Raw genomic sequence first — 22,058 nt, forward strand, 5'->3', positions numbered from 1 at the left:
TGACCAGCCCGTTTCTCCGTCTCCTCCTGTTTTTATTTTATTTCTGGCAGCACCGACTCCTAGCTTACAGGATCTTACCTCCCTGATGAGGGATCGAACCTGTCCCCGGTGCAAAGCTAGGGCAGAGTCCTAACCACTGGGTCCCCTCTCCCTCTCTTCTTAAGGGGCAGGAATCTTCCCTCCTCAGGGCAGGGCCAGCCTTTGGTAAATTTTAGCTTTAGTTTCAAAGGGAGGCCCCAAACCCGAACGCCCGTTGCGTCTTCCATTTTCGGCGACAAGGTGCGTTCAACAGGTGCTCTCGGCCGCGCTCGGGATGAGCTGGGAAAGGAGTGGGGCGTGTTTCCTGCCGTTAGGAAGCTAATGGGGTGGAAAGCCACACGGATGAATAAACAGAGAGCAGACTCAGAGGTTAAAGCATCTGCCTGCAATGCGGGAGGCCCGGGTTCGATCCCAGGGTCGGGAAGATCCCCTGGAGAAGGAAATGGTAACCCACTCCAGTATTCTTGCCTGGGAAGTCCCATGGATGGAGAAGCCTGGTAGGCTACAGTCCACAGGGTCGCAAAGAGTTGGACACGACTGAGCGACTTCACTTTCACTTTTCACTTTCAGGCATCAAGACAGGCACCTCATAGGAGACAGGGGTTATGCTCAGAAGTCCAGAGACTGCAACAAGTTAACAGAAACACCACATACATAATTATGACTCTAAGTCCCACCCTCCGCTGGGGCAGTGATGGCATAAGGATTCCCAATCCACTGTAATAAGAAACAGGAGCTTGCCCCACAAGGAAAGGCTGTAAACGTCGGGCTGTCTCTCCTTGTCTGAAGCGTGGCTCCTGGGCAGCAGGTGAGGTTCCTGGAGGGGAAGGCAGTCCTCTCATTGGTGACCTCGCTGCACGCAGACCCCATCAGACCACCTGCTCTGCACGGCCCATCGGAGTCGGGACAGTGCCAGCCTCGGCTACCCTGGAGGGTCCTGGAAGGGTCGCGGCAGTGGGGGGACTTGGCTCTGGAGTTTACAGCAACACCGAGACCAGCGTTGAGACCTCTGGGCTCTCACAGCCTCTGCCCAGCGTGTCGTGCCACTTAGAGACTAATGCCAGGACGCCCGGTGGCGTTTCTTCCATCGTTTAACCCCGTGCCCGCCCATGTGCAGCCGGCGGCCCTCCCCGCTGCCCTCCTCCCATGTACGGCCCCTCCTCCCGTGTGCGGCTGGCGGCCCTCCTGCCTCCCGTCCATCGAGTTGGTGATGCCATCCAACCATCTCATCCTCTGTCGTCCCCTTCTCCTCCCGCCTTCAGTCTTGCCCAGCATCGGGGTCTTTTCCAATGAGTCAGTTCTTTGCATCAGGTGGCCCAAGGATTGGAGCTTCAGCATCAGTCCTTCCAATGACTATTCAGGGTTGATTTCCTTTAGGATGGCCTGGCTGGATCTCCTTGCAGTCCAAGGGGCTCTCAAGAGTCTTCTCCAGCACCACAGTGTGAAAGCACCAATTCTTCGGCGCTCAGCCTTCCTCATGGTCCAGCTCTCACATCCGTACTCGTGTTACAGTGCGTGACGCTCGGCCCTGAGTGACTGCGAGAGGACGGATGGGATGGCTTGTTCTCACCCGGGTCGGGCCCACCCAGAGTAGAGGCGATGGAGAGCGTGCGGGAGGAAGCTTTTTCTTCCCCCCTTTTGCTGATGGAGCCCGGCCCGTTTCCTGTCTCAGGACACATCCAGGGGTGAAGGCTGTAAGCACAGGAAGCTCTTAGCGCTTTCTCTCTTCTCCGCCTGGATAAATAATTTAGCCCATTACTGTGCCAAGTCTGAGTGGCTGCACTTCCAAGGAGGGGCCACGTGGGCCTCTGTCAACTGCGCTCTCTGACGCTCACAAACCCACTTCCCTGCTGGCGCTGGGGTGGCCAGAGGCTGCTTCGTCCAACAGATCGGGGAGTCTCTGTCCGAGGGGCAGGACGGCCTTAAGAAAGAGGCTTTGTCCGTAGCCGCTGACCCTGGCAACCACCCATCAGGTAAGAACGAGGTCACTTAGCTCCGTGCTCCCTGGGATGGGGAGGGCGGTTACCGGGCTGGTTTCTGTTGTTAATACGAGCACTTGGGACGACCGGTCAGTGGAGGCGAGCAGAGGGCACGCGGGTCGCTCGCCATCAGGCTGCACAGGCAGCCGCCAGCGCCCTGGGTGTGATCAGAAGTTCACATAAAGCCCATCAGGGAAGCTCTCCCAGCGTAATGTACAAGCAGCGCGGCTTGTGCTGGAGGTTGCTGGGATAATTAGAGGGCCTGTCACTTCCGTCTGCCGCTAAGTGCCTTTAATGGTGCCGTTCAGCTCTTCACGGCGCTGTGCTGCTGCCTGGCTGGCGGAGTTCACAGGCTCCACCCGCGCTACCCGGGCTCTGCCTTTGCTTCTGACCGCCGCCCCCGAACGCACCCCGTCTCCCCTGGGTGTAGTTCCAGCACCAAGCACGCTCCGGGGGCCCTCTAGTCCCAGCGACTTAATGAGCCTAACCTGAAAGTGGGGGCTGATTAGACAAACCTTCCCATGAAGGCGTGGTATGTATTAATAAGTCAGCACCAGCACCACGAGAGAAGGCTTTTGATCCTGCAATGGGACAGAGCAGCTTTAGAATTTCAGTGCGCCGCCCCAGATCTCTCACTTCTGTGCCACCAGAGCCTGACTTGCCTGTATTCAGAAGCAGGCTCACAGTTTCTCTTTGCAAGTCCTGCGTCAGCGGACCTCCGGGGCAATATACAAACCTTAGTTCTTTTGGGGTAGGGTGGGGTGGGAGGGGGTGATTACAGAAGAGGGCGCCTCTCTCTCCTCTTTTATTTCTGCCAAGATGAAGAGCTGCTCTTGGTGTGTTTGGTCATCGTGGTCTTTCCCTGTTCAGAGATGAAATGTCTCCCCACACAGAGCCTCGGCCAGGTGCTGGAGACGGCAGGGCGTGGTCCTTCCCTGACTTCCGCCAGGACCTGCTGTCCATGGGGCCTTGACCACAGCTCGGGGGTTGCTCCTATGTCCCTCCCCCGCAGGCTGCCATCAGGAGCTTATTCTGCCCTGCTCTGGGCTGGACCCCAAAGGAGGGGTGATTCTGGAGCACTTCTGACAAGCTCCCAGAGTTGCTTCCATGGCTGAACAAGCTCTTTTTTTAAAAATATTTATTTATTTGGTTGTTTTAGCTCTCAGTTGTAGCATGTGAGACCATGTTCCCTGATCAAGCATTGAACCCATGTCCCCTGCATTGGGAGCTAGGAGTCTTAGCCCCCGGACCCCCAGGGAAGCCCCTTAGCAAGCTTTAATAAATATATTCACTGCTGCCGGCTCCTACGGGCCTTGGAAAAAATCTGTGGGCTTTTGGAAACAGAAAGTGAAAGGGAAAGCGTTGCTCGCTCAGCCGTGTCCGACTCTCTGCGACCCCGTAGACTGTAGCCGCCAGGCTCCTCTGTCCGTGGGAGTCTCCAGGCAGGAATCCGGGAGTGGGCCGCCACGCCCTCCTCCAGGGCATCTTGCCCCCAGGGACGGAACCCAGGTCCCCCCATGGCAGACAGTTTACCTGTCTGAGCCACCAGGACAGCTTTGTGCAATAAAATCTAGGTCTCAAATTGCTCATCTGTAAGTTCTGGATAAGAATTTCAGTTTCATGTTGCAAAGATTAACTTACACGTGAAGGAGGAGTGTGGAGAGGAGGAGCAGACGAGCGTTGCAAACCCAAGTATCACCGCTAGGACAGGAGTTTGACTTCTTCCCACGCACCCGCGAGAGCAAGCGGCCAGCGTGCAGCAGGTCAGGGGGGATGGCCGTCTCTCCTCCCCCGTGGTCCAGGACGCTGTGTTAGTAAGCCGGTGCTCACGGGAGCTGCTGACGCCTTCGGTTCGCTTGGTCACAACTTAATTGTCTGCATGTCTGTGATTAAGGGCTTACTGACTGAAGGGGCGAATCTCTTAAATGCTTCGTTCGAGGTTGGATGGAGGCGATTGGAGGCTGAAGGGCTGAGCGATAAGCTGAACCTCTGGGCGGGGAGACGGGCTCCCTGACACGGTGCATCAGGTCAAGCGTTTTGGGGGGCGGGAATGGTCAGGTGGCCCCACGGGAGACAGGCGGGAGGATCCTGTTTGGTGGGGGGGCGTCCGGGAGTGAGGCCGCCTCAGGTCGGGGTGGAGGGGCTGCTCTGACTCACTTGTGGGTGCGGCCTCTTCCTGACAATATAACGCCCGGCCGGCGTCATTCTCACTCCGGCTGCCTGCTCTCTCTCTCGTCTAAATCACATTTATTTGTGTATGGCTGTGCTGGGTCTTCATTGCTGGGCATGGGTTTTTCTCCAGCTGTGTCCACGGGCTTCTCATCGCGGTGGCGTCTCTTGGTGCAGGGCACTGGCTCTTGGGTGTGCGGGATTCAGTACCTGTGGCCCGTGGGCTTAGTTGCCCTGTGGCTTATGGCACCTTCCCGGGTCAGGAAGCAAACCCGTGTGCCCCGCCCCGCATTGGCAGACGGATTCGTTGCCGTCGAGCCTCCAGGGAAGGGCTCTGCTTCTCTTCTGCTCTTGTTCAGGAACTCCAGACGTGAAGCCTGAACCCCAGAAGGCACGACCTCGCTGCTCGTCCCTCGTTAGTTAGTGCCAGGCTCTAATGGGTATTTTCAGAAAAGGAAAAAAGCCCCTCAGCACAGGGTGAAAGGCAGGGCCACCTGCCTTCACAAACTCCCGGCCGCGCCCAGGACTGTCCGGCCCACCACCCGGGGCGGCGGCGCCCTCTGTGCTCACCCGCTGACCCTGCCCGTCCATCAGCAGCCTGCTTGCTCTTCTAAACAGATGATCGGGAAAAATCGAATAAAAGAGCTGAAAGGAAAGACCGAGTTCCACTGGTTAGCGCTTGACTCTGCTTGATTTTGGAGGGAAACTCAAGTGCGTGAAGTGCCTGACAGTTACCGAGTGGGCATGCAGACGGTTGACAGAAGTTCTCGCTCCAAGTCCCGGGCACCAAAGAAGCCGCAGCCGTATCTGTGGCTGATTCCGGACAACCGCTGGGCTTCCCTCCGGCCCAGTCCTGGGCGTCCGTGGGCCTCAGCGCGCCTCGCCCTTCTGCTCTTCCAGACTCTGAGCCATCTCTGCCTCCTTTCTGCCCTGACCGTCCTCCCCAGCGCGTCCTGCAGGTCCCTGCAGGTCCCAGCAGGTCCAGGAGCCGAGCCCGCAGGGGCTGAAGGGAGCGCCTGCAGAGGTCAGAACCTTGGGGCCGGCCTCCCGTCACCTCGCCACCCTCAGGCAGGAGCCCCCAGCCGTCTCGGGCCTGTCCGTCTCCCAGAGGCGTGCCTGGTTTTCAGCCACCCCTCTGCCCACTCCTCCCCTCCCTGCCTGTCTCCCCGGCCGCCCTGTTCGCAGCACCCCGTGCTCCAGGCTGGCTCAGCCTGGATCCCAACAGTGAGGTAGTTCCCCTCTAGGCCTCTGTAGAGGCTGGTCTCCGCCTGGATGGGTCTCTCCTCCCCACGAGGACAAATCCCTGCTTCGAGGCTCAGCTCAGCCATCACCCCGAAGAAAGGCGTTGTGTCTCTGCAAGCGGCCATCCCCTCCTTCGGGCGCCTGCTGCTCTCTGAACAGAGATCGAGGTTCCTATAAAGACGCTGCTCCTGTGTGTCTTCCTGGGCTGCACGTCACTGGGCAGCAGAAGGGTGCCTCGTTCCCATCCGCGCACCCCACACTCCTCGCTGGGGCAGACAGTCGGGAAACAAAGCTTAGCTGAGTGCGTGCGTGGCCCAGCCCTTCCCACGCTGCGGGCACCGCTGTCCTCTTCCACTCTCCTGTCAGAACACAAAGTGACGACTAGCTTTCTAGACCTGGTCAAGCCCCAGACAGTCCAAACAGCTGAATGCTCACTTCCTGTCAGATTATAAACACAACCTGCTTAAGGACACAGGACTCCCGGCGCAGACAGGGACCTTGTCGGTGTCTGTTGTTGGGCTCATCTTTGCCCCCAGGTCTGCCTGCCTGGAAAGTCACTGACCTCCCCTCACTCTGGCTGGACGTAACCTAACAGGACCCAGGCTGAGTTTATACTAATAATTCTGTCGGCGACCAAGCAAAGATGCACTTATCAGGCGTACTCCACAGCTTGCAAACGTAGACACACAGGATGCAGAGAGTGAAGGGAGGCTACGCATCATTCTGTTCCCTGAGGTTCTTCTAAAGGGGGCTTGACAGCGTGTGGCGAAAAATTACTGCAGAGAAAAGATCTCGGGGCCCCTCTGGTAGCCCAGTGGTTACGACTCAAGCGCTTTCATAGCTGGGGCCCAGGTTTGCTCCCCGGTCAGCGAACTAACATCCCACAAGCTACCCAGAACAGCAAAAAAAAAAAAAAAAAAAGTCTTAACAAATCTGGCATATTGCCCGTGTGTAAATAAAATCATTATGGAAAGGGATAGTTTGTGCTCATCCCTATATCTACCCAAGGAAGGGAAAGGAAGGGAGTATCTAAAAAATGATCACAGACATGAATCCGGATACACTGGGTGAAGATAATGCATCGCACTCAAAAACGACAGGATTTTAAAATAGATATCTTCTTCTTTAAAGCATTAAAATTTTCCCATTTCAACTCTTCACGCTGTTTTAAAACATACATTACATTCTCTCTGCCTTACTGAACTGATGATACCAGTGTCAAGGTTTTCTTAAGGTCTGGGAAGTAGCTAACACTGCTTCCCCAGCATCCCACAGACATAGACGGTTCTGTACACCAGGCTGCGTGAAAACACAGCTGGATTTGCTTTGCTGGACGAATCCTTGCTTTCGGTGCGGCTTTGAGCTACTTACCTCTTCTCATGAGAGCACAGCATAGAAAGTATTTGCCCAAGGTTTTGGCTGCATCCTGACGCTCCTCTGCAAACACAAACAAGTCAGAGACCCAGACGGCATCTGCCAGATGTCCCCCGTCTGTTCTTGGTAACGGTCTCATCCCGGTCCATCCGGGGCTTTCACACCGTAGCACTTTCTGACAGTCTCTGCTTTCGGTGTCAAAATCGCTGTGAACTTCTAGCTAGTTTTATGTGTTTATTTTCAGCTGTGCTGGTCTTAGTTGCGGGGCAGGCTTTTCTCTGTTGCGATTTCTCTCGTTGCGGAGCGCGGGCTCCAGGGTGTGTGAGCTTCAGCAGTTGTGGCCCACAGGCTCAGTTGCTCCGAGGCCTGTGGGGTCTTCCCAGACCGGGGATCAGAGCTGTGTCTCCTGCACGGGCAGGCAGACTCTTCACCTCTGGGCCACGAGGGAAGCCCTCCAGCTATTTTTAAGCAATCTGTATGTATATTTCGGATATTTACTTCCTGTCTCTCCTAGGTACTAGAGAACAAGTTTAAGGCTTTTGTTTATTTGTGTTTTGTGTTTTTTTTGTGTGCATAAAACTCAGTCTTGGGAAACTGAAGGCAAATAAGAAACCATCATAAAACAGCATTACAATTATGTATCGGTCCAACAAGAGTACAAGTTCCCACTAACCGCCACACTGAAGCGTGGGGCTGCTGACTCTGGGTCTGCAGGATATCAGAGATGAAAGTGAGCCACGCTGTGACGTGAGTTCAGCTCAGTCGCTCAGTCACGTGGACTCTGCGGTCACGTGGACTCTGAGGTCACGTGGACTGCGGCACGCCGGTGAGCACCCTGGGCAGACCCTGGCCTCTGGGAGCCCGTGATTCTGGGTCCCCCAGTGAGCGGGCCAGGTCATCAAGGCGAAAACCCTTCACAGGCTTCCCTGGAAGGACGTCTCACAGGTACCGACCGCGAAAACACGGCGAGCCTTCTCTCTGGTTCGAAGCCACTTCAGCTGTCGTGTCTCAGAACTCAAGTCTGCTCCCAGAATAAAGGGGGCGCGGGGACTCCCCGCTGAACTGCTTCGGCCGTTGAAACGGCACCTTCTTTCTTTGTCCAGCGTGAGCCTAAGAAGCTATCTCTAGGCCCAGAAGACTCCCGGGAGGAGGTCAGAGCACACCCAGAGCCCGCCCTGAGGACGTGCAGACACGGGGAGCTCCGAGCAGTGCCCAACCTGCGTTCCTGGGACACTGCTGTGCCGGGGGGTCCCCTGTCCCTTCACCTCTGGTCTCTCCTAAACACCAGCCGGGGCGGCTCATGCACCAGGGGCTTGGTCAGTGTTGTGAGCATATAAAAACACCCTCCTTGAACGCGGCGTCCCGTCTTCCCTTCCTCACCCAGCATCTGAACGTTGCCACCTGCATCCCTGCGGGCATTCTTACCAGAGCCGCCCAGCGCTTCCCACAGACCAGACCCCAGGCCCCACTTCAGACCTGCCAGCCCAGAATTCGCCACAGGTCAGGGCCAGGAATCTGCCGTTTTATTGAACAGCCTGGGTGATGTGAGACATGTTTCTATTTTTAAAAAACTGCTTCAAGGGGACTTCCCCGGCGGTTCAGACTCTGTGCCCCCAATGCAGGGGGCACAGCAGGGTCGGCCCTGGGGCGGAAACGAAGATTTCACGTGCCGCTTGCTGCAGCAGAAAAAGAGTAAAAATAAATTTAAAGAAATTTTCTAAGCTTACTTTGCAAAACATTAATAAAAAAAAATACTGCCTCAAATTTTATCAAAAGACATAAAAAGGCAAAATCAGAACAATGATGAAGCTTGGTCCTCTCGTAATGTAATTCACCTCTGGACTGCTCACGGACACGAGTTCACTGCAGCAGCTGGAAGCTTCTGTGTAACTAGCCCCATCAAGGGGCGCCATCACCCAGTGAAAACGACCCCTGGGGCCATGTGGGGAGACTTGGTATTACCTGGCTCCCTGGACAGGGAAGTGAAAAATCTGGGCTTTGCAAAATCCCCTACGACGCCTGGAACTCTGACGCTGTTTGAGGTTTTTTGCCCTGGTGGAGTAGCAGGAGAGAAAGGTCAGTCCCATCAACTGATGTCTGTGAGCGCTGGTCACGTGGAGCAGCCAGGCCGCAGGTCAGAACAGACACAGCCTGACAAGCGGGGCAGCTCTCTGCCCCTGGGTGTCCAGGGAGCCTGGCCAGAACCCTGCTGAGAGCCGCGCCCCTGATTCACACAAACCACCTCGGGGGGTGGCGTCCTGCCGGACCCTGAAGGGTGCACTGGTCTAGATGCGGAGGCTTAAAAGCAGAGGGAAGAGAGGAAACCCAGCCGCAGAAGGGAGGCTTGTTCGGGGGTGACCCCCAGGGCCCACGGTAGGGCGGGCAGGGACGTGGCTGCCGGGGCCGGCCCGGGACAGGTCTCAGCATTTCCACAAATAGACCTTGTGGCTCACTTTCTATATTTGACTTCTCCTGACCCATCAAGTTAAAGGAACTTCGGCATCCGATTTGGCTTTTTAAAAACACTTGAGGAAAACCCCAGGTATATTTATAAGTGCCCTGTCATTGCAGAAGCAAGCATGCTGCACTCAAAGGTGTAACTGATGCTATGAAATCTGAATTTCGTCTCACAGAAACCGCTTTCAGAGAGAGAGCCCTCGGTGTCACATTCTGTCAGCATTTTATAGCAGAGCACCAGGAGCTGGATTCAATGAGGTGGAGCCCAGAAGGCATTGTCTTTCTCAAAACTTTACTAAAAAGAGTGTACAGAGGACTTCTCTGGCAGTCCAGGGGTCAAGACGTCACCTTCCAATGCAGGGGCTGCAGGTTTGATCCCTGGTCAGGGAGCTAAGATCATGGCATCTGGTCCCATCACTTCATGGAAGTATACGGGTAAAAAGTAGAAACAGTGACAGATTTTACTTTCTTGAGCTCCAAAATCACCGCAGATGGTGACTGTAGCCATGAAATTAAAAGACACTTGCTCCTTGGAAGGAAAACCATGACCAACCTAGACAGCATATTAAAAAGCTGAGACGTTATTCTGCTGACAAAGGTCCGTCTCGTCAAAGCTGTGGTTTTCCCAGTGGTCATGTATGGACGTGAGAGTTGGACCATAAAGAAAGCTGAGCACTGAAGAACTGATGCTTTTGAACTGTGGTGTTGGGGAAGACTCTTGAGAGTCCCTAGGACTGCAAGGAGATCCAACCAGTCCATCCTAAACCCTGACTATTCACTGGAAAGACTGAAGCTGAAGCTCTAATACTTTGGCCACCTGATGCGAAGAGCCGACTCACTGGAAAAGACCCTGATGCTGGGGAAGATTGAGGGCAGGAGGAGAAGGGGACGACAGAGGATGAGATGGTTGGATGGCATCACCAGATCAAAGGACATGAATCTGACCGAGCTCAGGGAGATAGTGATGGACAGGGAAGCCTGGTGTGCTGCAGTCCACGGAGTCACGAGGTTGGACACAGCAACTGAGCAGTAATGGGGGCTAAGATCCGACATGCCTCGCAGCCAAAAAATCAGAACATGAAACAGAGGCAGTGTTGTATCACATTCAGCAAAGAGTTTAAAAGTGGTTTACATTAAAAAAAAAAAAAAACTTTACAAAAGAGTCTTCACGTAATTTCTTTCCTATTCTTCACAAAAGTAGGATTGAAAGCCTTGAAAACAGGAATTAATAACATTTTCTCCTAGCAATAGGATCTTGACCTAAAATTACTGGGCTGACAACTTTTTAGAGGATCACAGTTACACTTCTGAATACAGTATGCTTGCTTCTGAAATGACAGTGCTCACTCACACCTTTTTTAGAGGATTAAGCCATATTTTGGATTAAAGTAGCTCAACTGTCTCTTATAATGAATTCTCACAGTACAAACGACAAAAGAGTTTTCTTTAAAAAAAAAAAAAACACCTTAAAATGCATGGCCTCAAGCAGCACCCTTCCAGGAGTCTCCTCTCAGAGGATTTCAAAGGGTTCTGTTAAGACACAGCGCCTCTTCCCTGCTCTTTCTGAGAACGAGCTGCCCGAGGGAGCTCTCAGGAAAACGTCAGCGTGGAAATCAGCTCATTTCAAATACCTGGAGATTTTAACAAGGGCATCATTGGCTCAGTGGTAAAGAATCTGCCCGCAATGTGGGAGATTTGGGTTTGATCCCTGGGTTGGGAAGATTCCCTGGAGGAGGAAAAGGCAACCCACTCAATATTCTTGCCTGGAGAACCCCATGGACAGAGGACCCAGGAGGGCTACCATCCCTGGGGTTGCGAAGAGTCGGACACCACTGAGCGAGCACGCACTTTACTCATAAGGCTCCATGGAGACTATTTAAGTGTTCCAGAAAGTCACCCACCAGAAGAGCCAGTTACCATGTGGGGAAGCCGCTAAAATACACGTGTAAATGCATGAACAGTGGAATCACTTTAGCAACGACCTAGACAGATGCTTTCCTGAATTTTTATTTTATTTTTAAACATTTATTTATTTATTTGGCTATGTCAGGTCTTAGCTGCAGCATACAGAATCTAGTTCCTGGAGTAGGGATCAAACCCAGACCGCCTGCATTGGAGGTGCAGAGTCTTAGCCACTGGACCACCGGGAAAGTGCCTGTATTTGTATGTTAAGAAGGAAATATATTGTTTTCCAGGAACAACCACCCAGTAGCTTACTAATGCACTCTTTGCTAGTCGTAACTTCTGGGGTCCTTTTCACATAAATTCAAATTATTCATGGCGTCTGTGATGATGCGGTCTTCCAATATAGGCATTTTCACAATAAACATTTAGTGCAGATTTTAACTTAAATCTTTACAATGCGAATCAAACCTCCAGGGGCAGCATTAGCCAGGGAGAGCACCCGGCTGTCTGATGTGCGCACCTTTAGTTCCTACAGGAGGAAGACGTCCTGGCTGGTATTCCCCCCACGCAGGGGCAGGCTGTGTGAATGGACGCCGGGCCACTGCGCGTGTCCGCAGGGCGAGGAGGGAGGCGGGCGCGTGTCCGAGAGCGGAGGAGGGCGGAGGGCGCGAGTCCACGGAGGGAGGAGGGCGGAGGGCGCGTGTCCGCGAGGGGAGGATGGAGGGGGGGCGCGTGTCCACGGGGGGAGGAGGGAGGCAGGCGCGTGTCCGCGAGGGGAGGAGGGGGGAGAGTAGAAAGACGGGGTCCTTTGACTCCAAAGGCCTGGGGACGCGCGGTCCCAGCACCAGGACCCCCGCTCCAGGCTGCGAGGCCAGCGCAGAGACCTGCCGGGCAGGAGCTGGAACACCGCAGGCTTCTGAAGATAGGAAAGAATCTGGGGCCGTGTTAGGACACTACAGTGTAAGGACACCCCTGCCACTTTTCCTAAAACACGTTTTTAAATTGGTGGCTCAGAGAGGCAGGAATCCGCCTGCGATGCAGGAGACCCGGGCCCGTCCCTGGGTCGGGAAGGTGCCCTGGAGAAGGGAATGGCGACCCGCTCCAGCGTTCCCGCCTGCAGAGCCCCGCGGAGAGGGGAGCCGGCGGGCTACAGTCCACGGGGTCGCAGAGTCAGACCCGACGGAGCGACCGGCGCTGGCACACACACCTCTCTTGTTGTTTTGCTGGGTTTGTTTTGGTTGCGCTGTGAGGCTCATGGATGTTAGTTCCCGCCGCCTGCATGGGAAGCGAGAAGCCTTGCCCGGCGGACGGCCGCGGGAGCCCTCCCTCCGCCCACTTACTTCCCGTGGTGATACCATCTCTGCTGTTTATTGGGCACCGGAACACACGGCCCAGGGCTCAGCTCTCTGAAGCGCCTCGGTTTACGAACGAAGAAAACAGACTCGGAGAAGTGAACCCACTTGCTGGAAATCATGAAGTGAAGCCGCTCAGTTGTCGACTCTTTGCGACCCCACGGACTGCTGCCCACCAGCCTCCTCTGTCCATGGGATTCTCCAGGCAGGGATACTGGAGTGGGCTGTCATTCCCTTCTCCAGGGGATCTTCCAGACCCAAGGACCGAACCCGGGTCTCCTGCATTGCAGGCAGACGCTTTGCTCTCTGAGCCACCAGGGAAATCATAGGGTGTTCATAACTTACAGGGTAGGGTCTGTCTGCAGAAGGAACTTTGTTTCAGCCAAGAAGACTCTTGGGGAGTCTTTGTACAGATGGGATTAACTCGGAAGACTTATAAAATCATAATACCGTGACGGTGAGGCCGTTCATCGCACAGCCCAGACTGCCCCTGCTGACTGCCTCTCTCCCTGCGGTAGTCAGGTCCGAGGTTTCCCAGTCCCTGTGGCTCCAGCTGTGTAGCGGTCTGCCTCATGTAACAGAGGCCAGACTGCACGCCCAGAACACGGGTGCAAAGCCGGAACAGAGGCAGCAGCGGGGCCGTGATGGGCGTCGGAACTTTCCTCTGCAAAGCCTGGAGCCTGTGCTGAAAGCGCCTGGCCCACCGGCCCCAGGGAGCGCACCCGTGAGGCCTGTGCTCTGCACCACGGCCGGCACGGGCAGTGCAGGTGAGCCGTGTGCACAGTCTTGTATGGACGGGCGTCACAGCGGTGGGAAGTGGAGAGAGTGTAGCAGCAGCGAAAGGGAAAGGAAGGGCCATCCAGACGCGGCGGCCGCCGTCCTTCGTGCCCAGGGGCGGCTCGCACACGCAGGGAGCGTGATTTTGGGGCTCATAATGACCGATCACTTTTAAAAGTTATTTTAGCGTTGAAATGGGACAGATTTGGGTCTGAATGCGGATTTAATCACACTGTTCCGGTAATAAAAGGAGACAAAGGCCTTCCCTTCTAGGGCGATTGTGGAAACTGAGGCTGTGCATGGAAACGGCACCTAGCATTCAGTAATTCTTCAGTAATTATTACTTTCCCTCCAAGCAATTTCTCAAGAGATAGGGAAGAACATGATAACTTAAAAAATGTTTTTTCTAGTTAGAAATGTTGGCCAAAATTTGACACTCAAAGGTGCTGGCATTGGGACGTCCCTGGTGCTCCAGTGGACACACGTGTACCCGGGAGTGATTCATGTTGATGGAGGGCAGAAACCACCACAAAGGAACCAAGATTCCTCAGAGAATCTTACCAAGTTTTGCATAAATGTTATCTGAAAAATGAAACGGAAAACTTATATAAATACCACGGAATCACACATGAAGGAAAATAAGTTTGAAAACTCTGAAAAACAAACAGAGAATCCAGCGTGCACTGCAGGGGAATGCCGGTTCCATCCCTGGTCAGGGAACTAGAGTCCCACCCGTCATGGGACAGCTAAGTCCATGGGTTGTAACTGCTGAGCCCGAGGCCCACCCCTGGAGAGTCCACACACCTTGACGAGAGATCCCAACTAAGACCCAACACAGCAAATGAGTTAAATGGTAAAGACGCTGGCATCAACTATTTGGAAAACGTAACTGTCCAGACTGCCTCAGTTTCCAACGCCAGAAACAGTTTCTGCACTACTGCGACCTCGGACTGCAAAGCTGGACTGCCCGCCCACTCAAAGGCAGTCTATCCTGTAAGTAAGACGATGACCCTTTTCCAGACAAAGACCTTGTCCATGTGGTCGTCTAAGTGGTGCTGGATGAGTGACTACAATGCAAAGATTCAAATGCAAACGCCCACAAAGGTGAACCAGTAGGAGACTCTGAACACAGACTCTAGGAAGCTTTCCGCTTTCTTGGATGCACCCAAGAGTTAAGGCACAGAAAACCGCGTCCTCTTTTTTTGTACTATACCCTGGTGGCCCAGCGGCAAAGAATCTGCCTGCCAACGCAAGGGACCCGGGTTCGGTCCTTGGGTCAGGAAGATCCCCTAGAGAAGGAAATGGCAACCCGCTCCAATATTCTTGCTGGGATGATAGCATGGACAGGGGAGTCTGGCGAAAGACAGTCTGTGCAACTGCAAAGAGTCAGACACAACTTAGCGGCTGAAGAACAAACGGGAGTTCCTTTCGTAAATGGGCTCTAACTGAAAACGAGCCTCAGAGAAAAGACCCTGGAATGGAAGATTGCTGGTTTAGACCTAACGTGGGATGAACATTTTCAGAGCTTCAGAAAGTAAACAGAACTGGACACACACCCATTACGGATCTTAAACTGAGCTTCTCCAGATGACCCCCAGAAGCATCTGGTCCATGGACAAGCCTTGAACTAAGAGTGTGTGTCCAGTTGCTAAGTCGTGTCTGACCCTTTGTGACCCCATGGACCACAGCACATCCAGCCTCCCTGTCCTTCACCATCTCCTGGAGCTCACCCAAACTCGTGTCCATGGAGTCGGTGATGCCATCCAACCATCTCATCCTCTGTCGTCCCCTCCTCCTCCCGCCTTCAATCTTTCCCAGCATCAGGGTCTTTTCCAATGAGTCAGTTCTTCGCATCAGGTGGCCAAAGGATTGGAGCTTCAGCATCCATCCTTCCACGGAATATTCAGGATTGACTTCCTTTAGGATTGACTGGCTGGATCTCCTTGTTTACAAGGGACTCTGAAGAGTCTTCTTCAGCACCACAGTTCGAAAGCATCAATTCTTCGGCGCTCAGCCTTCTTTACGGTCCAACTCTCACGTCCATACATGATTACTGGAAAAACCATAGCTTTGACTAGATGGACCTTTGTTGGCAAGGTGATACCTCTGCTTTGTTATACGCTGTCTAGGTTGGTCATAGCGTTTCTTCCCAGGAGCAAACGTCTTTTAATTTCATGGCTGCAGTCAGTGTCTGCAGTGATTTTGGAGCCCAGGAAAATAAAATCTGTCACTGCTTCTGTTTTTTCCCCTCATCTGTTTGCTATGAAGTGATGGGACTGGATGCCATGATCTCACGTTTTTTAAATGTTGAGTTTTAAGCCAGCTTTTTCACTCTCTTCTTTCACCTTCATCAAAAGCCTCTTTAGTTCCTCTTCTCTTTCTGCCATCAGAGTGGTATCATCTGCATAGCAGAGACTGTTGATATTTCTCCCAGCAGTCTTGATTCTGGCTTGTGATTCATCTGGCCTGGCATTTCTCATGATGTGCTCTGCAGAGAAGTTAAATAAGCAGGGTGACAATATACAGAAGATGTACTCCGTTCCCAATTTTGAACGAGCCTGTTGTTCCATGTCTGGTTCTAACTGTCGCTTTTTTCCTAACTGTTGCATACAGGTTTCTCAGGAGGAAGGTCAGGTGGTCTGGTATTTCCATCTCTTAAGAATTTTCCACAGTTCGTTGTGATCCACATGGTCAAAAGCTTTAGCATAGTCAATGAAGCAGAAGTAGATGTTTTTCTGGAACTCTCTTGCTTTTTCTATGATCCAGTGGATGTTGGCAATTTGATCTCTGGTTCCTCTGCCTTTTCAAAATCCTGTTTGTACATCTGAAAGTTCTTGCTTCACATACTGTTGAAGCCTAGCTTGAAGGATGTTGAGGATTACCTTGCTAGCATGTGAAATGAGCGCAATTGTGCAGTAGTTTGAACATTCTTTGGCATTGCTTTTCTTTGAGTTTGGAATGAAAACTGCCCTTTTCCAGTCTGAGTTTTCCACATTTGCTGGCATACTGAGTGCAGCACTTTAACAGCATCTTTTAGGATTTGAAGCAGCTCAGATGGAATTCCATCACCTCCACTAGCTTTGTTCGTAGTGATGCTTCCTAAGGCCAGTTGATTTCACACTCCAGGACGTCTGGCCCTAGGTGAGTGACCACACCATCATGGTTATCTGGGGCATGAAGACCCTTTTTGCACAGTTCTGTGTATTCTTGACATCCCTTCTTAATCGTGTCTGCTTCTTTGGGTCCTTGCCATTTCTGTCCTTTATCGAGCCCATCTTGCATGAAATGTTCCCTTGGTATCTCTAATTTTCTTGAGGAGGTCTCTAGTCTTTCCCATTCTGTTATTTTCCTCTGTTTCTTTGCACTGATCGCTGAGGAAGCTTTCTTATCTCTCCTTGCTATTCTTTGGAACTCTGCATTCATTTGGGTATATCTCCCTTTCTCCTCTGCCTTTTGCTTCTCTTCTTTCCTCAGCTGTTTATAAAAACTCCTCAGATAACCATTTTGCCTTCTTGCATTTCTTTTTCTTTGGGATAGTTTTGCTCACCGCCTCCTGTACAACGTTAGCAACCTCTGTCCATGGTTCTCCAGGCACTCTATCAGATCTAATCCCTAGAATCTATTAATCACTTTCACTGTATAATCGTAAGGGATGTGATTTAGGTCCTACTTGATCTGCCTGGTGGTTTTCCCTACTTTCTTCAATTTAAGTCTGAATTTTGCAATAAGGAGTTCATGATCGGAGCCACAGTCAGCTCCCGGTCTCGTTTTTGCTGACTGTATACAACTTCTCCATCTTTAGCTGCAAAGAATATGATCAATCTGATTTCTGTATTGACCATCTGGTCCTTTCCATACAATTTACAAAAATGACACTATCGGTTTTAGTTCACATTTAGCCCGGTTTTGTTTTCACATTGGGGAGGGGCTGGGAATCTCACTGCGCTTCCATCGACAATCACTTCTATCCCACTTTCGACTGCCTCCAACTTTAATACAATCAGTAGATCGGCCCTGTGCTCCTCGAGTTCCATATACATCAATCCCAGGAGACTGATCCTAGCATAGATGTTATCTCTACTGGGCGATGGCTCTGCGCATGGTTATAACAAAAGCAACAAACGTCTACCCAGAGGAAAAATTTAATTATAACCTCAAGCGAGTTTCCTAACTGAGGCGGTCATACAGCATGCGGCGCAATGTTCTTGTTCTTAAAATCACACAACTATTAACGTTGCAGCACGTTAATTACTCTGCTTCACGCTGTGCGCACAGCCAAGAGATAATGGCTTCCATTTAGCTTTAAAAAAAAAAAAAGAAGCTACTCAAAGACTTGGTTTGCTTTCAGCCCATATTTCTTTCTTTTTTTTCTTTTGCCATTTCTCTGTTACCCATTATTTTTGCCAGTTGGCCAGCATTGCAGAAGGGGTTGAAATTAAGAATCGGCATCATTTTACCAGTGCGCTCAGCCTGTCTCAGCCCCTGTCTGCCCATGCTCATGGGAGGGGAAGGCAGGCTGGCAGAGGGTGACGTTAGGAGGAAGTAAGCAGCTTAGGCAAGGACTGGGAAGGACAGGGAGGCACCAAGGATGCTCTGGAGTCCCGCAGACCCACCTCAGTGGGAAGGAACCAGCCTCTCACCAACCCCTATTGGCCAGCGCAAGACCACACACGCTTATTCCAGAGATAAGGGACAAATGCATTCAGATAAAACATCATTTGATGCCACCTTAGTGGAATTCTGGTGAGTGAGGCAAGTGAAGAGGACTGGCATGACCTGTTTCTTTAATTAGTGCAGAGAACCGTTGGTTATTAAAGCCTACGTTTGGATCCACGTAGGTGGCCAAAGGCTTACTGCCTTTTCACAGCATTTTAGCTGGTGGGTATACAATGATGTATCACTGCTGATCTTGGATTCCAGATGACTGAAAAATTCGATAAAAGTAACTTTGCCTTCAACATGTCAGTGGACTTTCATGTAATCTTATCTGACTGTCCTCTAGAAAATAAAAGAACACTGGAGGCTAGTGGTGTGTGTAGTTGAACTGGGATGTGAGAAGGAAGAATATTTCATTTTCATGGAGGCAAACGGCTGAGAAAAATAAAAGGAGCCATGTAGCTTCTCCTTACCCAAAACATAAATCTCACTGTTGACCACAGCTGTGCTGAACCGGTACTTGGAGTATTTCATGGGCGCCCGCTCCGTCCATTGGTCTTGGCTGGGGTCGTATCTCAACAGCTTGTTGCTCAATCGATCAGGTTCTTCGTCAGGAAGATCCATCTATATGAAATATGACAGCCAATATAATCACGGCCCATTTAGAGATCGTTGTGAGCACATGAGTGCAATTAATCAAAGCAGACAGCCAAGATAAATAGAGGTTAACGCAGTGACTTATATTCACAGCCACACCAAATCCCAAGGCTTGGGATTATAAGGACCCTGTCAATAGTGGAGGGAGCTATATTCTGTGCTAATGGCGCTAAGGTGTTGGTTTTAGCAAAGAACCTGTGATTTTAGCAGGGAGACAATACCACGTTTTTGTTTTTATTTTTTAATGGAGCATTGCAAAGCCTTAAAAATCAAGCCAAGGTTTATTGAACACTATTTAAAGTGTATTCATTTTACCAAGCTTCATAGTGGTTGGTTAAATAATACTTGTGAGAAACCAACTTTAATAATTTATAAAGCGTTTTTTTTTATAACATTTTTATAATCGAAATAGAGCAAAGCTAAAAACCAATTGAGTGTTTTAGGAATGAGAGTATTTTTATACCATAGTATAGGAGTGGTTTGAATTTAATTTTAAAGACACATGGATTGATAGAAAGTATTTGCAGTTATTTTTATGTATTTATTTTACATTTGCTGTTCAGTCACTGAGTCGTGTCCAGTTCTTTGCGACCCCATGGGCTACTGTAGCCCACCAGGCTCCTCTGCCCGTGGGATTCTCCAGGCAAGAATACTGCAGTGGGTTGCCATTCCCTCCTCCAGGGGATCTTCCTGAATCAGGGATCAGCATTGGCAGGTGGATTCTTTACCACTGAGCTACCCCAGGGAAGCCCATTTATTATATAGATAAAATAAATGTATATAAATATATATAAGAAATGTATATATAATAAATGCATATAAATATACGTAATAAATATATATAAGAAATGTATATATACATATAATAAATGTATATATATAATAAATGTATATCCATATATCATGAGTAGAAACATTACAAGCTAAATACACGTAGATGTATGTGGCTTTCCCTGCTCCTAAATTTCCAGCAACAACAGTAACAAACTTCAGGTACAGTAATATTTTCTGTCTGCAACGTGTTAGGAACTTCTAAGACGTCAAGCTAAAGATGACTCGGTATCTTTCGCTTTTGTTTTCGGGCCAGTGTCCAACACAGAAACAGTTTCCTTGCTTATGAAGGTCATGCAGTGAGTTTCGGCTCAGGGTTATAATCACTACTGCAATCACACTCCCAGGCTTCCCTGCAATGTAATGCTCTGTATTCTGCACAGATTAGCAAAGGCTTTCATTATCCAGGAAATAGTCACATGTTCAAAGACATTATAAATTAGGAAATACTGACTTTATTGTTTTAATTTTCCTTATAATTTAAGTATTTAATCTCTACTTTACTGCTAAAAAAATCAAAGGAAAGCTTTTCTTTGGAGCATATTCATGCAAAATTAACTACATCATGAATAGCTCTGAAAAAGCTTAATTACAAAAACTCTGTCAGGTCTCAGCTACTGGCTGTGATTAACTCTAAGTTACTTTTCAATGCGTAGCACGAGTTTACAACATGTATCAAATGTGAAGTTAAAAATTTTAAAAACAAGTATGACACCTCCTGAAAGGCAAAATGGAAACTCAGGAAATGACTGCAAAAAGATGTATCAGACAGCTGATGTATCAGGAAGCAAATCTGGAGAACGGAGAACTCCAGATAGGCAAAAATAGGCAAAAATAGAACTAGTATGCGTCGTGGGAAGCTCCAGTCCTCTGGCCACTCGAAGCAAAGAGCCGACTCATTGGGAAAGACCCTGATGCTGGGAAAGACTGAGGGCAGGAGGAGAAGAAGGAGACAGAGGGTGAGATGGTTGGATGGCATCACCGACTCGATGGACACGGGTTTGAGCAAGCTCCGGGAGACGGTGTAGGACAGGGAAGCCTGGCGTGCTGCAGTCCTTGGGGTCGCAAAGACTCAGACACGACTCAGCCACTGAACAATGATGACAACGCCGTGGGGACGGACAGTGAGCAGTGAGACTGATCTTTCCACAAACACTGGGCGGCCGGGGCAGAAGGCAGCTGCGTGAGACCCCTGTGACAGCCCCAGGCGCTGGCAGGGCCTGCAAAGCGCAGAGAAGAGGCCCCTGTGGCCCGGCCCGCAGGCTCCTCCGTCCTGCAGCCCTGCCGCCGAGCTTCAGCCTGGCCTCCGTCTCTCCCTCTGACGCCCAGCAGAGACAGAGGGAGCACCCTCTTGTGAAAATGGCTGTGAAATCACAGATAAGCATTTCAACTTCCCGCTTAGAGTGAGAAGCTTTATATGAGAAAGACCAGAAAGTTACACGCAGACAGAACCGGGCTGGGGGTCCCGCTTCTCTGCCTCCAGCTGAGATGTTTCCCACACATAAGCCCTCAGCACAGGCCTCCTTCATCGTCCGCAAGAATGGGTGGGTTTTGAGGGACACAGCAAAATACTGAGTGAAGTCAGGTCTAGAATAACGCACTTTAAAAGCCATTCCCCTAAAAAAATAAAATAAAATTCTTTCCCCTAAACTGCTTTATCAGGCTTCCCAAGCGGCTCAGTGGCGAAGAACCCGCCTGCTAATGCAGGAGATGCGATCTGAATCCTGATCCAGGAAGACCCCCTGGAGGAGGGAATGGCAACCCACTCCAGCGTTCTCGCCTGGGAAATTCCGTGGACAGAGGAGCCTGGTGGGCTACGGTCCACGGGGCCACAAAGCGTCGGACACGACTTGGTGACTGGACAGCAAAGCTGCTTTCACACTTTAAAATCTTCTGTTTAATATTCTATAAAATAAAAAGCATGTTACCAAAAACGGGAGCCACCCTCTTTTAGTATTCAACAACTGCAACGATTTTCAACAGAGCGGCCAGGCTTGGCGCAGCCGTGCCACGTAGCACACAGGAGCTCTCTTAACCTGAGGGGTCCAGCCTCCAATCACGTAGAGTTTATTGTCCACTGTGGCAACCGCATGGCACGCCAGCTGCAGAGGAAGTGGAGACACCCTTTTCCAGGTGTCCCGTTCCACAGAGTACTTGTCAACACAGTTTGTGATAAGATACTGGTTTTTAACTTTCATCTGTCCTCCTATCACATAGAGGTCGTTACGGACGGCGCCCAGAGCGTAGAGCTCTCGAAATTCTGCCGTGCATAACTTCTCCCAAAACTGGTTTCCTCTATCGTGGTACCTGTGAATTAACAGAGAGAGAACCAGGATTAGATTCAACGTGAAAACAAGCTGCCAAAGAAACACAAGTTTCTTTTCCAAGAACAACATGATTTGGTTCTTCTAACTGGAGAGGAAGAAACATCAATATAAGACAGTGACACGCGGTGGTGTTTGATCGCTAAGTCGTGCCTGGAAAACCCCAGGAAAAATGTGGCAAATAAGAAAAAGAAAGGTTCTGTTTGGAAACAGGTGAAAAATTGTGTGTGGTCTATACAGAGTACAGCTTCTACGTACAGGTCACTGATCGTGCAGCAAACATTCGACAGTTAAAC

General features: G+C 50.9%; 1 protein-coding gene and 1 long non-coding RNA gene across 3 annotated transcripts in view; one reads left to right on the forward strand and one right to left on the reverse strand.

The window, feature by feature from the left end:
* LOC138424897 (uncharacterized) overlaps positions 1–21,372 on the forward strand; it is a 47,413-nt gene extending 26,041 nt beyond the window's left edge. Inside the window, exon 3 of the long non-coding RNA XR_011250999.1 lies at positions 21,101–21,372. This is a non-coding gene — a long non-coding RNA (uncharacterized lncRNA). The remainder of the gene's footprint in view (positions 1–21,100) is intronic.
* Positions 1–22,058, reverse strand: part of KBTBD12 (kelch repeat and BTB domain containing 12) — a 55,404-nt gene that overhangs the window by 15,673 nt on the left and 17,673 nt on the right. For both annotated transcript variants that reach the window (XM_069562446.1, XM_069562447.1), the window contains exons 3-4: positions 21,475–21,745; positions 18,424–18,574 (exon numbers count right to left, since the gene is read on the reverse strand). In XM_069562446.1, the coding sequence (XP_069418547.1) occupies positions 18,424–18,574; positions 21,475–21,745 (422 nt within the window). The remainder of the gene's footprint in view (positions 1–18,423; positions 18,575–21,474; positions 21,746–22,058) is intronic.

Source organism: Ovis canadensis, chromosome 19, assembly GCF_042477335.2.
Source record: "Ovis canadensis isolate MfBH-ARS-UI-01 breed Bighorn chromosome 19, ARS-UI_OviCan_v2, whole genome shotgun sequence".
In the NCBI taxonomy this organism is placed as follows: domain Eukaryota; kingdom Metazoa; phylum Chordata; class Mammalia; order Artiodactyla; family Bovidae; genus Ovis; species Ovis canadensis.